The 16,936-nt window shown below is 37.1% G+C and overlaps 3 protein-coding genes across 6 annotated transcripts; 1 reads left to right on the top strand and 2 right to left on the bottom strand.

Moving 5' to 3' along the window:
- The first annotated feature begins 5,039 nt into the window (after window positions 1-5,039).
- On the top strand, window positions 5,040-8,147 carry LOC121782869 (malate dehydrogenase, chloroplastic-like). 3 transcript variants are annotated; one of them, XM_042180848.1, is made up of 2 exons: window positions 5,040-5,173; window positions 6,653-8,147. In XM_042180848.1, the coding sequence occupies exon 2, from the start codon at window positions 6,667-6,669 to the stop codon at window positions 7,900-7,902; it is 1,236 nt and encodes a 411-aa protein (XP_042036782.1). In that variant the 5' UTR covers window positions 5,040-5,173; window positions 6,653-6,666; the 3' UTR covers window positions 7,903-8,147. The 3 variants fall into 3 exon arrangements, with proteins under 3 accessions (XP_042036782.1, XP_042036784.1, XP_042036783.1); XM_042180850.1 differs by having other exon boundaries at window positions 5,049-5,182; XM_042180849.1 differs by having other exon boundaries at window positions 5,049-5,263.
- A 330-nt stretch (window positions 8,148-8,477) lies between these two features.
- On the bottom strand, window positions 8,478-12,986 carry LOC121781843 (pentatricopeptide repeat-containing protein At3g47530-like). The gene is made up of 2 exons (XM_042179544.1): window positions 12,915-12,986; window positions 8,478-10,591 (listed from the first exon to the last, which is right to left on the bottom strand). The coding sequence occupies exons 1-2, from the start codon at window positions 12,980-12,982 to the stop codon at window positions 8,821-8,823; spliced, it is 1,839 nt and encodes a 612-aa protein (XP_042035478.1). The 5' UTR covers window positions 12,983-12,986; the 3' UTR covers window positions 8,478-8,820.
- A 34-nt stretch (window positions 12,987-13,020) lies between these two features.
- On the bottom strand, window positions 13,021-16,166 carry LOC121781844 (probable arabinosyltransferase ARAD1). Of its 2 annotated transcripts, none has more exons than XM_042179546.1 (4): window positions 15,876-16,166; window positions 14,532-15,667; window positions 13,501-13,997; window positions 13,021-13,159 (listed from the first exon to the last, which is right to left on the bottom strand). In XM_042179546.1, exons 2-4 carry the CDS (start codon window positions 15,453-15,455, stop codon window positions 13,138-13,140), a joined length of 1,443 nt encoding a protein of 480 aa, XP_042035480.1. In that variant the 5' UTR covers window positions 15,456-15,667; window positions 15,876-16,166; the 3' UTR covers window positions 13,021-13,137. The 2 variants fall into 2 exon arrangements, with proteins under 2 accessions (XP_042035480.1, XP_042035479.1); XM_042179545.1 differs by having other exon boundaries at window positions 13,089-13,201.
- Window positions 16,167-16,936: the final 770 nt, after the last annotated feature.

Here is a 16,936-nt window from a genome sequence, read left to right as displayed (position 1 = left end):
GAATTCCGTAATCATGATGTGAACCTAAATATTAAATACATCACTATAGCCTTGTAGGAATTGTCACATTCCACTAGCAATTGCCGAACCATATTTTTGTTCCAAATTTGACTTAAACAATTCTAATCATATCTTCCACTTCTTCACTAATCAAAAAGTCCAACATTTATAAAATATCATCATATCAAAACCTTCATGCAAACTTCACATTGTTGACTTACTTTTAAAAAGATTATAAACAGACATATACAGTATATGTCAAGTATACAGTATATGTCAAGCTAGATTTCATATCAGCTGGAACTTTAAATCTATTATAATGAATAATTGGTCCTTCAACTTTACATTATAATATTATAATTGAGTTTTTTTTGTTTGATTTGCCTGTAAAGCATCTTTTTATTATGGTTAATTAATTTATTGTATATTTGCACTAAAATAATTATATTTTTAATTGTGACTAATTAATAATTAATTTTATATAATAACAAAAGGGATATACTCCTATTCATTACGCCAAAATTAATTCGATTACTCAATTAGGAAATAATCCAAAATCCAGATTTGACAAAACTAAAATTGGAGACTCAATTATTGTACAAAAACGTGGCAACATCGATGGACCCATTAATTATTTATCATTAATTCTAGGCAAAACACATCCTTAAGTCCTTGTACTTTGATTGTTTATTTCACTAGGTCCTTATACAAAATTTTCGTTTTAGTAAGTCCTTGTACTTTTACATTCGATATATTCTAATCCTTATTTAACAAAACCGTTAACTTTTCCATTATAAAATAACACATTATTTGTTAATTATTTAAATATATTTCACCTAATATCCTAGTTGAAAAATACGAACATAATATAAATATAAAAAAATATAAAAAAAATAAAAACAAAAAATTAAAGAATTCCAAATCGTTAAAAAAAATGTTGTTTGATTATTTGAAGTTCGAATATTAATTTATATTTGGTTCCAATGATATATTTGGGAGCCGATGAAGCCGGCGGCGCCGGTGACGAGGACGGAGAAGTCGTGGGGGTGGCAGATCTAGGCGGAGGAGCGGACGACGGATCTTTTTTTTATGTTATGTTCATATTTTCCAACTAGGATATTAGGTGGAATATATTTAAATAATTAACATATAATATATTATTTTATAACGAAAAAGTTAACGGTTCCATTAAATAAGGATTGGAATATATCGAATATAAAAGTATAAGGACTTACTAAAACGAAAAAATTGTATAAGGACCTAGTGAAATAAACAATCAAAGTACAAGGACTTAAGGATGTGTTTTGCCTTAATTCTATGTTATATATATAATTATGATGGGTAGTTATATTGTACAAACTCTAAACTATGATTTGGAACGTTAAAAAATATCAACAGATGACAAAATAGTAGCAACAAAAAATGTCAACACAATATCAACACAGTATCAACCGTTGACATTGTGTTGACATTGTTGTTGCTACTATTTTGTCATCTGTTGATGTTTTCTAATGGTCCAGATCATAGTTTGGAGTTTGTACAATATACGAGTTTGCATTTGATTACATCCCTAATTATGATAGAGTAATAACTTTCCTAATACATGCCAGTATATTGGCAGTCAAAACACCTTTTTGATTTTGTGATAGTAAACCATGCACCATACAAAGTGCACTACTGCCCACTTCCCACATTACCAGCAACCCATCTTTTCAATTTGCCTTTTGGAAACTATATATACATTAATCCACTTCTTACATTTCACACACACATGCATATATAGAGAGAGAAGGAGAACAAAAGAATAGGGGAGAGAGAGATAATTGGTGTGTTGCATCAATGGCTAGCACTTGCATTAGGGTAATGGTGGTGATACTATGCTTGTATTTGCACCTGAGCATGAATGGAGCCATCCCATTTACAAGTAAGTAACAATCAATTATGAATTATACATATGAAATTGATAGTAGTACTAATTTTTGTTACATCTCTCTTTGTTGCAGGAAGTTCTAATCTTGTCAAGCAAATCAAGAGTGATCAATATCAAGTTGAAGAAGGAGCCCTTTTGGTACATAACCAAATCTTGATCATTTTTTGTAGAAAATTATTAACAAACAATATGGTATAGTAAAAATTGAAGGCATCTTAAATTTGGAGTGTAAATTTGCAGGAAAACCCTAATTTGGTGGTGAGAAGAATGGAGATAGAGGTGAATGACTATCCGGGATCCGGGGCGAACAATCGACACACACCAAGGCCTCAAATGAATAGAAATTGAATAATTTGGTAATAGTTGATTCAATATTTTCTGTAATAATAGATGTTGTCTAGTTTTCACAATGAGAAAATGTAGGCATAGTTTTGATGTTAGTAGGAAAATCTGTAATATTTGGAGGGATCATGAGATGTAATTTAAGTTATGGGATCTGAATATCTAGGTTATTTAAGGAGATACTTGGATGAATAAGTAGTGTTATAACTATTTTTCTTAATTTCTTTTGTAAGATCAAAGTTTATGGCATGAAGAATAATAAGTACCACTAATATGGTTCTCTCTTTTGTTTTTGTTTCATGATTTTATGCATCTCTATACATTTGATTTCCCTCCATGAAAATGAGAGAAAAAAAATTGTAGCTTGATGATTTCTTCATAAGTAAATTTTGAAATCAGTTAAGCTCTCAAAAAAATATATATGGTCATAAATTTATAAATTTTAAAGCAAAGATCGAATTATTAGTGTATTTTATTAGATTAGGATAAAAGAATTAAGATCTATTGTGGTTGTTAAGATATGCCATAAATTTATATATCATGCAGCTTTTTTCAAGTTAAAAGTTTGAAAGTGAGAGGTTTTTAGGTAAATCACCTTATTTTAAGGGGTGCTACAAATATCTCCACCAACTGGGAAATTTGCTCAATTATTTATTGGGACATGAAACAAGTGCTATTTGAGGTGGTGCACCATCAACCTATGGTGCAATTTTGATTGAGCAACAAACTCAACATATATGCCCTTGAAAAGTCATGCTTATTATGCAAATCAAATGTCTGATTAAGTTAGAATTATTTTGTATCTTAACCGTATCGGTTAAATCAATCACTTACATAGAGAAAATGTGTCGCTCACAATTTATGAGAACACTTCACATGAACAATTTCATTTTTTTTCCATTTTGACATTAAAAAACCACAAAAAAATAAAATAGAATAAAGAAATTAGGATGTGATTTTATGCAATTTACGAATTTAATGATGTTTATAGTATAAATGGTGAACAACATTAATTCTCACGAATGTTGCTCACGTAATATATGTAGCATATCATTTTCACATGCATTAGATCTATTACTAATATAAAATTATACTATAAAAGTCCCATTAATAATAATTAAATTTTGCATACAATACATTTATACAAAATCTATTTAATACACTATGAAGATCTAGGATTTAATTGAATGTAAATGGTTAATACCCCTTTTTATTAACAAAGGGATCTAAGATTAATTTCCACCAACCTCTTTCTCCAATTATTAAAATATGCGTTGGATGACATTATCAAATCCGACCGTGACGAAGGGCGTCTTAGTTTATAAGACACTTCCCCTTCAACCGATTGATTGAGAGTTCGTTTCACTCAAGTATTTGCTAGGAGGTCAGTTTTAAGTTTAACTTAAAAACTGATACTATTAGACCATCTCCAACTATACTCCAAAAATAAGTTTTGGTGTAGAAATCTTCTCCAACCATACACCAAACACAAATCCATTTTTGGTGTTTTTTGTGAAACACCACCAAATATGGTGTTACTGCAATAATTTTGTGAGACAAAAACTCAAAAATGATGTATATTTTGAATTTGGTGTAAATAGTTGGAGTAAAACTATTTTTAGTATGACGTATACTCAAAAATGAATTTCAGTTTGGTGTAAATAGGTGGAGATGGTCTTTATCAATCCTACGCCTAATTATACTACTCCATAAATATATCCTTTTTGTTTTGGGTTGAACATAAAAATACTACTCCAATAAACACACTAACAAACAGCAGATATATTTTTTTACTGATGGGCCGAGGCCTAATGGCCTGATAAAAAATTTGGGCCCATTTTAAGATCATGTACACTTAAAAAATTATCGCAGATCGATGTTGAGGTGGCCCGGCCCGTTTTATATCAATAAGTGTAGTTTTTTTTTTGTTATAAATAAAAAAAGACTTATGTTACTTTCTTGGTGATGCAAATTTCATTTTAAGAACAACTTGAGTCCAAACCTAAAATTTTTAATATTCCCAAATAGTATATATAAACAAAAGTAAGGGTTCAATTGATTTCATTGTTGGCTCTTATCATGCTTGATAAGTAAGTAACCTCTTGGAAATTTGTTTGGACACTTTTCCAATGGCCACATATATAAACTTTTTTTGGTAATTGATTTTTCTTTTAGTAATATGATGATTACTCAATAGCCACAAGGTTACCAAAATAAGTCGTACTTGTATCTAATCTAATGAATGACTTAGGGGTAAGCATTCGGGTTTTAATTGTATTAATTTAAATTATTTCGAAAATCAGAATTTTGAGGGACCAAAAATATGAAAATCTAAATTCATAATTTTTAAAATTTTAAGCTAAATCCAAACTGAATTAAATTTTTTTAAAAATCCAAGATAATTTTTAGTTATTGTTATGCATTAGGTATAGAAATATTCAAGTAAACATAAATAAAAATTCAATAAATAGAAATAAGGTTAATTCTAAAAGACCAACAAAAAAATTTAGACTATTTTTTTATGAACAAATGAAGTTATAGTAAATATAATTTAAAATTTTTTATCTCAGACTTTTATAAAAACCAATTCAAATCGAAAATCAGAAAAATTCGAACAGAATCCAATATTTCGGTTCGATTCGATTCGGTTCAGGGTGGTTATTATTGAGATATTCGATAAAATAGAAAAAACAAAAAGAATAAGAGTTGGTGAAATTGGAAATATATATGAGGGATTAAATCGAGGGCTATTTGGCGGAGAAATTAAGACGCCTCAACCACACACACTCCAGCGGGTCTGTGCGTGTTTTGAAATCCCACCTTTTTATTCTCCAAAAAAACAACCCTCCTACAATATCAAATCTGCATTTCTGTCGAAATCAACGTCCACGCTTACAAAAGGTTCCCATTGTATTCCCTTTTCCTCCCTTTTTCTCTTTACCTAACTCCATTTCTGCTCAATTTTCGCTCTTTATTGATTCCTAAATTGGCGTATGTTTCGATTGCTCATGCTTTAGCTCGTAGATCTGTTTGCGTATTCATTTATTGGAAGTGCTGATTCGATATATAATGTGTTAATTTGCGTTTAATAGATTCGTTTTTTACTGATTTTTTTATTATATTATGTTGCTTCTTATTGATTTCGAGCTGGTTTACTGTGTGTGAGCTGTGATGGAATAGATCTAAAGTTTTTGTTTAGCTTGTGGTTTTTGAAGCTGATGTACTTATTCCTTGAGATTTCTGTATGCAAGTGAAAATTTCCGGTTTTCGGTTGCGATGTTATAATTTATTTTGAATTTCTATGTGTATTCAGTTGTTTCCTTTTCTATGTCATTTGTTATAAAAAAGGAAGGAAAAAATGCAGATTTTCTAGCTGTTTTACTGAGTGTGAATAGTGAGTTGCTCATTGATGTAATAGATCTAAAGGTTTTCATCAATTTGTGGTTTATTAAGTTGATACTATTTGAAATTTACTTATTTATTGAGATTTCTATTTGCAAACCAGCAAGTGTTAATTGATGCAAATTGCCAGATTTCTGTTGCGATGCTTAATTTATTAAGAACTTTTATGTATATTATGTTGTTTCTTATTGATCTTGGACTGTCGCTGGGATTTAAAAAAAATGAAAAAGGAACAAAAAAGGGCAGGTTTTTTAGCTGGTTTACTTTGTGTGAGCTGCTCATTGATGTGTGCTGTGAATCTGTGATGCAATAGATCTAAAGTTTTCTTCAGTTTATGGTTTTTTAAGCTGATGTTATTTTGTACTTATTCCTTGGGATTTTTATATGCAAGGATGAAAATTGGCAGTTTCTGTTGCGATGATTAATTTATTTTAGGTAGTGGTTCATTTTTCTTTATCATCTGAGAGTAGATATGAGGCTGCTAAACTATATTCATGAAGTGTTTGGTTTGAAACCGGTTACTGACATCCGAAATATTAGAAAATGAAATTATGTTAATTGGTGTTTAAGCTAAGGTCCAATCTGATTCTCAGCCAAGTGATTAGATATGTCTACTTGCTTAGTCAAAATCCTTGGATGAAGAATACACCACGAAAGGATTTCGTACGAGTGTTGATGTTCAATCACAATGTTATTAGGAACAATAGATCGTTTGCCTTTGAATCAGTGGAAAGTTTGTTCTTTTCTTGCTGGAACATAGGATTTCTATCTGAGAGACTGATGCATACTGAAAAATTGAGATTTAGTAAGCTCTTGTCATGTTTGTCCGGTTGTATTGTCGTCATTCGTATTTATCATGAAAAAACTTGCATAAATTGTGCACTTTCTGGATTCTTTAGGTTGTTTAATGATGTTCTGTATAATGTGTATTGTAATTGTTATCCGAGAAAGTTGAGAACTCTAATCTGATCCATGCAGGTTGCAACTCTAAGATGGCCGCAACATCAGCAACCGGTTTTTCTGTTGGATCAACTGCATCTGCCGGGCCCAGAGTTGGTTCCACGCAGTTGAAGGCTTCCAGCGTGAAGTTGAACCCAAAGAATTACCTTACGAGCTTCAGTGGCCTCAAGGCAGGAAACTCCGTGAGCTGTGAGTCACAATCGTCGTTCTTGGGTGATGAAAGCACTCTAGTTCTTAAGCAGGGATATAATTCAAAGGCCTGGAGATGCAGCAACAGATCTTACAGTCGTGTTCAGCCTCAGGCATCATATAAAGTGGCTATTCTTGGAGCTTCTGGCGGTATAGGCCAGCCACTAGCCCTTTTGGTCAAGATGTCGCCACTGGTTTCCGAGTTGAACCTTTACGATATAGCAAACGTGAAGGGAGTTGCTGCCGATCTCAGCCACTGCAACACCCCGTCCAAGGTGTCGGATTTCACAGGAGAGTCTGAGTTGGCTGCTTGTTTGAGAGACGTGGATGTTGTGGTCATCCCAGCTGGTGTTCCGAGGAAGCCAGGCATGACTCGTGATGACCTCTTCAACATCAACGCCAACATCGTGAAGACCTTGGTCGGGGCCGTCGCTGACAACTGCCCCAATGCCTTCATTCACATCATCAGCAACCCAGTCAACTCCACAGTTCCGATCGCTGCTGAGGTTTTGAAACAGAAAGGAGTTTACGATCCGAAGAAGCTCTTCGGCGTAACCACTCTCGACGTCGTCAGAGCAAACACATTCCTCGCCCAGAAGAAGAACCTGAAGCTCATTGACGTCGACGTCCCAGTCATCGGTGGACACGCGGGGATCACCATTTTGCCGTTACTGTCGAAGGCGAAGCCGTCAGTCACTTTTACTGACGAGGAAGTGCAAGAACTGACCGTGAGGATTCAGAACGCCGGGACTGAGGTAGTCGAGGCAAAAGCAGGAGCCGGGTCCGCCACCCTTTCCATGGCATACGCTGCTGCGCGATTCGTCGAGTCTTCGCTCCGAGCGCTCGACGGGGACACGGATGTCTACGAGTGCTCGTTCATCCAGTCGGAGCTGACCGAGCTTCCGTTCTTCGCATCAAGGGTCAAGCTCGGGAAGGACGGGGTGGAGGTGGTGATCTTGTCCGAGCTTCAAGGGCTGACCGAGTACGAACAGAAGGCGTTGCAGGAGCTCAAGACAGAGCTGAAGGCGAGCATCGAGAAAGGTGTGGCGTTTGTTCAGAAGCAGGCGGTCGCTGCATGAATGCAAGTCTTGGTAGAGCTCAAGCGGCAGTATCTATTTTGAGGGTAAGAATAATGAAAGTAGTGCGGCGATTGGGGCATCGGATTTCAGTTTTGTAGGCATATTTCTTAAAAAACCCATCGTCACTTTCTTTACATAGAAATTTGGTTATGTAGTGTTTTCACAAGTTGAGGGATTCTGTGTTTTATCCATATTTGGTAATAACATTTCAGAGACAGTGTTGCTACGCTGTTCGAACTGCTGCAGTGCTGCATTTTGTTTTCTCGTCTATCACTGTTCTCTCTCTCCCACTCTCTCAGGTTCGTTTGGTTTGATGGATTAGATAAAATTGAATCTTATGAATGTTTGGTTTGATGGATTAGATAAAATTGAATCTTATGAATGTTGTTCAGTTTGACAGATTAGACTCGAACGAACAAATCACTTATAAAACCTCTTTAAGACACTTTCCCCGAAACATAGTAATCACATACTCTCTCCGTCTGACAATAGTAGCCCCATTTGGATTTCGGTCTATCTGCCAAATAGGAGTCTCATTTCAACTTGTATTTTTTCAAATTCGTGACAAATAAAGAGACTCATAATTGTGGACGAATGAAGCCCTTAACTAATTAAGTAGAAACTCCAAGTAAGAATTTTTTGCATATTTGATTGTGTATGATGATTCTGCATCTCTCAATTCAAAATACATAACAAACAAGAAGTTGATGAACAGAGTGAGCTGAACGACAACTTCAGTTGCAATTAGATCTTTAAATGCAACTATCACTGTCCACCCGAAAATCGGCTAGCCTTGTCGCGACAGCTCAAGGCGCTCCGGCCTTCTCTCCACCCGGGCGTGCTTAACTTTGTGAGCCTCACTGATGAACCTCGCCCGCATTCCGTTATAGTCCCCTCCGAAATCTCAGACACAGCCCATTACCAATAGTCGTTGCAAGAGCAAACCCCGTCTCCAAAATGATGAAAACGAGCGCGATCCCTGATCACCACTCTCCGGTTGTACACCGAAGACAGAATCTTGAAAAAGTTGTGACAATCCACACATATCCTCAGGTCTTTCGCAATCCTCAACATAGTCCCGGGGGGCGTAGAGAGAATCCCGAAAGCAGCCGCGAGTTTCTCACTATGGTAGGACAAGACATACGCCTCGCTCCCTGATTCAGCCCTTTGCATCTCCGAGGATATCTCAGCCACATAACCACCAATCCTCAGCTGCTGGATGATCTCTCCGAGCATCTCGTAGATCTCCCTCTTCCGCGGATGCAAAACATCGTCCGCGAAGAACTCGTGCACCTTACCCTTCAACTCGATCGTGCTAGAGGCAGGCGTCGTGTGAATCCCTTTATCCTTCATAGCTTTCCTAACTTCCATCACCTTGTCCGAATCCCCACACGACGAGTATATGTTGAGAAGGAGCACGTAGTCCCCGGCTTCTTGAGCCTTAAGTTCAACGAGATGCTCGATTACTTGCTCCCCGAGGCCAACATTGCCATGGATCCTACACGCTCCGAGCAACGTCCTCCACATTGTAGCGTCGGGCTTGATCCTCATCGAACGGACGAGGCCGTAGGCCTCGTCCAGCAGCCCTGCGCGGCCGAGGAGATCCACCATACACCCGTAGTGGTGGACATTAGGCGTGATGCCAAAATCGCGCCCCATGGCTTGGAAATACATCCGGCCCTCGTCCACCAGCCCCGAGTGGCTGCACGCGGATAACAGGGCCGTAAACGTCTGCTCCCCCGGCGAGACCCCTTCGCGCTGCATCCGTTCAAACGCCTCGACGGCGTCCCTGCCATAGCCGTTGCTTGCTAGTCCCGAGATCATCGCAGTCCACGACACGACGTCTCTCTGATCAGCCGAGCGGCGAAACACCTCGAACGCTTTCTCGACGCACCCGCAGCGGGAGTACATCGTTATGAGGGAGTTGGAGACTCTTCTCGAACCGATCAAGCCGTGTTCTAAGATAAAGTCATGAACTTTCTCGCCCCATTCCAACGAATTCAAGCTGCCGCAAGCTTGAAGCATCAGCAAGCAAGTGACGTCATCAGGGATACATGAATTCGAACTTCTCATCTCGTCAAACAAAGCCAAGGCATCGCGGGTTCGCCCGTTGCGAGTGTAGCAAGAGATCAAGACGTTCCAAGCGACAACGTCTGGGTCAGGCATTTCGTCGAACACTTTGCAGGCGTCATCGCCCTTCTCCAGAGATGAGTAGAAATCCATCAACGTTGTCTGCAAAAGCGAATCAGATAAGTACCCGTCTCTCCAAATCCTTCCATGGACCTGCGTCCCGCTTCTCAAGGACTCCATCTTCGCGCAACACTTGATGGCGGCGGTTGCTGACAACGCGTTTGGTGAAATGCCGGAGTGAAGCAATTCATGGTAGAATTGGAAGCCTCTGCGGGATGAATCGCGGCGGAAGGAATGGGCCCTGATTAGGGTGTTGTAGAGGGAGATGTTGGGCTCTGGGAAGGCGGAGAAGACTCTGCCGGAGTAGGATAAATCGAGCAGCGAGAGGCGGGAGAGGAAAGCGAGGAAAACGGTGGGGTTTAAGAAATGAGAGGAGCAGAGAAGGAAGGAGTGGAGTTGGAGAAGATGTGGTTTGTGTTTGATTGATTTTATGAGAGAGATGATCTTCATATCTTGGCGATTCGCGCTTACCGGAGGAATTTGCCGGCCAATTTTCTCTCTTCAAATACAAATCCATCTCAATAATATTTATTTATTTAATAATTACTGAATAAATAAATACTAATACTTGAAATGAAAAAATAGTACGAAATATACTACCGTATTTAATTTTAAATTGTTAATAAAGTAAGTGCTCTATCCGTCCCACTTAAGATGACACATTTTCCTTTTTAGCTTGTCCCAAATAAGATGACATTTCCTTTTTTAGAAATCTTTCTCTCTCCAGTTAATAAACCCAATAATTTTTTTCCACTCTTATTAAAATATTCATCTTTCTTTATCTCTCTATGTTAATATTTATACTCATTTTTTCTCTCTCCAATTAAATACTTTAACAACAACTCCTAAAATCTCGTACCAGCTAAGGAATGTGTCATTTTAGCCGGGACGGAGGAGTATGATTTTCTGAGTTTCTCTATTTGTACGTGATTTGGTAATATTCTAGCATAAGAGTTTTCTACAGAAAAAAGAATGAGAATATAAAATCCAGTTGTATTGTTACATCATTTGGGAATTGGGATCCATTTTTAATTAAATCAAATTTACTGATTTTATTCATCAAGAATAAAAAGTCATCGAAGATAAATTCCTATGTAAATAGTATGGTACGTATTTTTTTTAATCTTGGTCTAAGTCCACATTTGTCAGTACGATCAAGTTCCTCTTACAACACTCTCAACAAACTCTACGCTCAACCATTGAGGGACAGAGAATTCAATTAAATTAAGCTTTTCATACAATACATAATTATTTAGTACTACTATTTTGAAGAAAAAACTTTAAATAAAATCAGTTTAAAAAGAAAAGAAAATAAAGAAATACTAGTATTACTATACAACAAAACTAGCGAAATAGATTCATGGACACAATCCATTTTTAAAAAAGAGCAAAAACAAAATTCTTGGATACAACAACATATTAGACTCGAATACGCAGGGCCTTCGGGAATTCTTCAAGCTTCGGGTCGATTGTAGAATTCTATTTTCTAGATTTGTCATTGCCTATGCTTATCAAAACAATACAAAACTATTAAACAAATCAAATTTTTAGTACTACTTGTTTTCGGATGTGACATTTTCTTGGATAAAGAGAGTGTTTAAAAGGAAAAGAGAGTCTTGCATGGATTAGTGAAAATTCTATCTTTTCTCCATCCCCAAAAATTAAAAGAATAGGAAATAAATAGAAGTGTGGTATATTTGAAGGACTATTACAAGTTTGAATGAAGGGAGATTTATCTTAGTGTTTTACACAATCTAAAGAATGAAGTAAAGAAAAGCATAAAGGAAATCCATTAAGCACAAGTAACCAAGACTCTCTCTCAATGCAAGAGTTTTGCCCAAAAAAAAGCAAAATAATGCTTTGTAATTTTGTGTGGGTGATTTTTATGTGTACTATCAATATGACCTATGTAATTTTCCACTTTATCTAGCTTTTTTGCAAACTTCTCAACTTTAGTAAGCAAGCCACTATTTTTGAAAGTGATGTGGAACACAACATTTTTCAGTGACTTGTTATATTTTTTAGTATGATTCCAACAAACCAAGAAAAGCTATTCACTTGCCCGTTGAAGGTTCTCATATGCTACATTGGATGAAAAAAATCACTAAAAAGTTCTTGTATTCTAAAATGCAAAATTTTGTGTACACCTTAACCTACGATGCATCTTCCCTTGGAAGAATCTACTAGTGTTCAAGTACGGAGCCTGAAAGGAAGTGAATAGTGAAGACTCAATACACAGTAAAATCTCTAGCTTAACATCACCCATAGACGTAGCTACAGATTGTATTGAAGTAGGTAAACAATTCTTGTGTTTGTCTTGTTATGTTTGTGATCACTTGTGTGTTTACTTCTATTAGGCCCGGCGAGCGTAGATTCACCAATCTAGACATTGTCTTAAGCCGACGACCTACATTCTTTATTAGTCTCGAAAACCTAAGTTTACGACATTGAATTGAATCGTGCACTAGTCACTAGGCTAACTTCCCGGGGTTTGGCGGGTTTTTTTCAAATGATGGTTTAAAGAGGACGGGAAGGAATAGGGTGTTTCGGAACCAATGCTAAAAAGATTCTTGGCTTCTCAAGGTTGATGCTTTTTCCAACCAACTTTTTGTTCAAACCTGTCAAAATCTTCTAAAACAGCCTTATCATTGCTTATGATTGGGGTGAATTTAGCTTCTCTAGATGTTTTGGGACCCTTTTTTCTACTTTGTGCTTTAATCCAACATTAGATTTCAAGTACAAATAAGGCATTAAGCAAACAAACAAGCACCCTCATTTTCAGACAGAATCTCTCTCTCTCAAAGATGTGCCGCTCAACTTACCGGATTGCCCTTCTCGTATTCTTCTGTGTCGGGCTGCTCTCGATAACTGTTCCCACGACAAGAAGCATCGGCCTTGCTCTAAGACGGGGAGGAGGAGGAGGAGGAGGGAGGCTTCTCGTGGCCTTAGAGGAACTGGACGTGCCATTTGAAACCGCGCCTTCGCCTGCAATGACTTTTGATTCGAATCAATCGGAAAAGAGAACAGTCCGAGGAGGATCGGACCCTATTCACAACCGATCTTGACCCTGCAAACGACGAGGTTACAAATTTTCGCTGCCTCTTGATGCCTGCAGTGTAGGTTTAATATCGTACAATTGTTTCATTTGTTTAGATGTTGCATCTTCCTCGTATACGCAGCTAAAGGAAGCAAACATGTGTTATAGACTCTAAGCATTGATCACATATGTATTATGCTCATTTTCACATAGGAATATATAGTTCCCTTTCTATTAGAATCAAGAATTATATAAAATTGCAAAAAAAAACAGAGTTTTCATATTCTACACAGCAAAATTGGGGATAACAAAAACATTCAACTATGAATTCCTAGAATTCAACATTTTATAAACATTATTGAAATTGTGACCTGCGGTAGCGAGTCCTCCGATGCACATCGAGCTTCGTGCGCATTTTCTTGCGGTAAACAGTCTGCCAGATCATGTCGACAGCGTCATTAGGCCGTGACGGGTGCTGGTACTCAAACTGTCCGGCAATTGCCTTCAACTTCTCCCACATTTTGGTCCACTCCTCTTGCTTGATGCCTCTGAGAAGATTCAGGAGGTAGCCTTTGCTGCTCATGGCATCCGATGCACGGACGAATATGCTGAACTCCGAGTAGTCGAGAACATCCTCGTACGGTAGCTCAATCTCATCGCTGATGATCACGGGGACGCAGTGGCTTGCAATGGCATCGAACAGGCGATTGGACGAAGGGGTGTCTCCAGCAATGTTTAGGCAAAACTTGGACGAGGCCATTCCCTTGCTCGCCTTGCTGACCCCGTGTGCTTGGACGCTCCCGAATGTGAAGTGCACGTCGCTCTCGTCTTTAAGAAGGTAGAATAGCTCTTGACGAATAGCTCCACCCTGAAAAACCGAACAAGCGGTATCCATATCATATATAAAAACAATAGGTTAAATGGTCGATTTTTTCCTGTCATTTTTGTGAATAAAATGTTCCCGTCATCCCGCAAAAGTTTTCTGACGATCGGGATATCGTTGTGGCAGCCGAAAATACATATCCCTTGTCTACATGACAATTTTGTATTTCATTTGCCACAATGATATATCCCGGACAGCCGGAATTTTTTAGAGACATTTTATTTCCAAAATGAAACAATGGGTACTAATCAGTAATTACCTAAGCAGTAGGACATTTTTGGGTAAATGAAATAATAACAACCAATACTTAGCTAAACACAATTTATTTTGTATAGCTATTGAAGCAAAGTGGTGATTGTCGAGTATCTCTACACAATATATCCACAGTTACAAGCGCCTAAAGAGACCACGAACACAGTTTTTGTAACATAAATCAAGATTCTATGCATTAAAGACAAATATTTTATCGAACGGGTATATATATAGATAGATAGATAGAGAGAGAGAGATAGTACTTACATCCTTCCGATAAATTGCTCCTTGAAAATAGGCTAATATTGGCCTCTCACTGAAAGGGGCAGAATCAGCAGCCGGAATCGTTCTCACCATATGCTTGTACGGGGCAATCACATCCTTCTCGACATTCGCTATTTCAGGCGGATATCTCCCAAAATCAGCGAGCACAAACATAGCCGACCCCAGCTTGTCCCTAGCAAGCAGCATGCTATTCGGGTGATGAGCCAAAATCAGATGATTTCTCCCACCAAATCGCTTCCACTCGCTCTGGCCTTTCAGAAACAAAACGAGCCGTTCCTGCAGCATCCTGTCAAGGCTAACGTTATGCTTCCCCTGACGCTTTGAGTGCCGGTTGTAGCTCAAAGACGAGAAAAAGGGCACAAAAATTACATCAGCTTCTCTCGAGTTGTTGACTCTGATTGCACTACACGGCCTGGCCACATCCTCACCATTCGATGCAAGAAGGTCGAGAGTGAGCCAATACTCCGCGCTATGCTGCAGATTCAAACCACCGGGGTAAGACGGGATTACGCTCCCTCCATCAACACTAGGCCAAATTTGATGATCCCCGGTCCCCCTCCAGCCTAACAACCCGAAATGAAATTCGAGAGGCAAGTCATACATATACACCCTAAGAAGAGTCCGCTCTACGTCACAAGACAAGCCTGGTGAGTCGAGCTCACTAACTAAATTCGCTCTATCAAGAACACGACTCCCCTGTTCACTGCCTTCTCCTCTACTCAAGTTCGAGCCAGCTGATGATGCATTGCTCAAGCTTATAAACGGGAAAACCGGGCTAGGCGCTGAAGAATGACGGAACTCAATAAGGGACAGTGTTGATGAGATCAAAAGAAACACTGAGATTGCTATGAGACAAGAAAGATGCCTTGATGGCATAACCTTCTTTTCTGAAACTGATGAAGACATTTACACAACAAATCTGCTCCAAAAACTTCTAATTTTATTCCCAAATTCATGTAAATGGAAATTATATGGAATCAAATGAATCCCAATCCTACTATATTACACATGTTTTAGGAATTTCCCTAAAAAAGAATTGAAGAATAAACCCTAGAAATAAAATTTACTGTATTTCCTTTGATCATTCATTACTCAATAAATAAGACCCAAAATCCAACCTGCAAAAGTGAAACACACACACACAGAGAAAAGCATATGAGCATCGATAAGTTCAAGAAACATAAATCTAAACATAATTACAAGCTCAAAACTTTGCCAAGATTCAATTTTTATATTCTGGGCCATCAAGAATTTATACAATTTATTCAAATTTCATCACCATGAACAAATTACCAAAGAAAGAAAAGATGGGCATGAGAGATATACCTGTTTACAGCTGAACATCAGCTCTCTTCACCAATTTCTTGAAATTCCCACTAAATCTTGATCATCACTACAAAAGAAAAACCATTTTTTTATTCTACACTCAATTTTAATTTTACAATAATTACACTGATTCAATAAAAAAAGTTTGCAGGGTTTGAGAATTTTGAAATAGAGATTTTGCAGGCTGCTGTATAATTTATTATTATTTCCTCGATTTTGGTTGTGATTTTGACAGATGTTGAACATCAAGAACGGATTTTTGTCTAGTGGCATTATTCTTGAAGGCCACCGAGTCACTTTCTCCCCCACACAAGTCAAGTTTTTGGTATGAATATATGTAATTAATTACTCCCTTTTTGGTGATTATCTGTCACTTTAATTTAAAGTATATAAAAATATTATTACAATGTGGATTCTATTTTTATAATTTTATAATAAAAATATTACATTTTGGAGATGTTTATCAAAATAAGTAAAAAATAAATAAAACATATATTTGTTGAAGGACTGAAAACAAAATGCGAGACAGTAATCAGGATGAAGGGAGCATTCAATTTCTACTCCATGATTTTAGGTATAGAAACAAAATATGGAGATTGTAGTATTAAATGAGTGGGGGTGGCATATGGAATATATGGTGACAACGATTGTTTATTAGAATATTAATAAGGTTTCATAGATTCATCGAATTAGAATGAATCGTGACATTAATTTGTAAGAAATGAAGCCCATTTATAGCAAAGTCTACGAAAAGAAATAGAGTGAACTACGAGTCCATGAACTATGAGTTTATCTTGCCTACAGTCCCTGAATTTTAAAAATATCGTCAGACATCCCTGGATTAAGGATTTATCTCGAAATTGGTCATTTTGCCATATTTTGATACGAAAATACCCTTTTGAGGGTTTGGACAATTTGGTTTTTGTATACTTTTATCATTTTAAATATGATATTATTTCAATGATGTATTAAATCTGATATTATTTCAAAATTATTATTCTTCTTCCCTTTTGTTATCTTTCACTTGTTTCTTTATTTTAATATTAGATTTAATTTTATAA

Source organism: Salvia splendens, chromosome 20 (assembly GCF_004379255.2).
Source record: "Salvia splendens isolate huo1 chromosome 20, SspV2, whole genome shotgun sequence".
In the NCBI taxonomy this organism is placed as follows: domain Eukaryota; kingdom Viridiplantae; phylum Streptophyta; class Magnoliopsida; order Lamiales; family Lamiaceae; genus Salvia; species Salvia splendens.
The sequence above is the reverse complement of the archived record's forward strand: the minus strand, read 5'-3'. Positions and strand labels throughout refer to the sequence as shown.

Coding starts and splice junctions, on each gene's coding strand:
- LOC121781844 (XM_042179545.1), bottom strand. CDS start 15,455: ATGTCTTCATCAGTTTCAGAAAAGAAGGTTATGCCATCAAGGCATCTT. Junction 13,998..14,531: donor GAGCAATTTATCGGAAGGAT/GTAAGTACTATC, acceptor TCGGTTTTTCAG/GGTGGAGCTATTCGTCAAGA. Junction 13,202..13,500: donor CGGAGGACTCGCTACCGCAG/GTCACAATTTCA, acceptor CCTACACTGCAG/GCATCAAGAGGCAGCGAAAA.
- LOC121781843 (XM_042179544.1), bottom strand. CDS start 12,982: ATGCTTCTTGTCGTGGGAACAGTTATCGAGAGCAGCCCGACACAGAAG. Junction 10,592..12,914: donor AATACGAGAAGGGCAATCCG/GTAAGTTGAGCG, acceptor TTGTATTTGAAG/AGAGAAAATTGGCCGGCAAA.
- LOC121782869 (XM_042180848.1), top strand. CDS start 6,667: ATGGCCGCAACATCAGCAACCGGTTTTTCTGTTGGATCAACTGCATCT.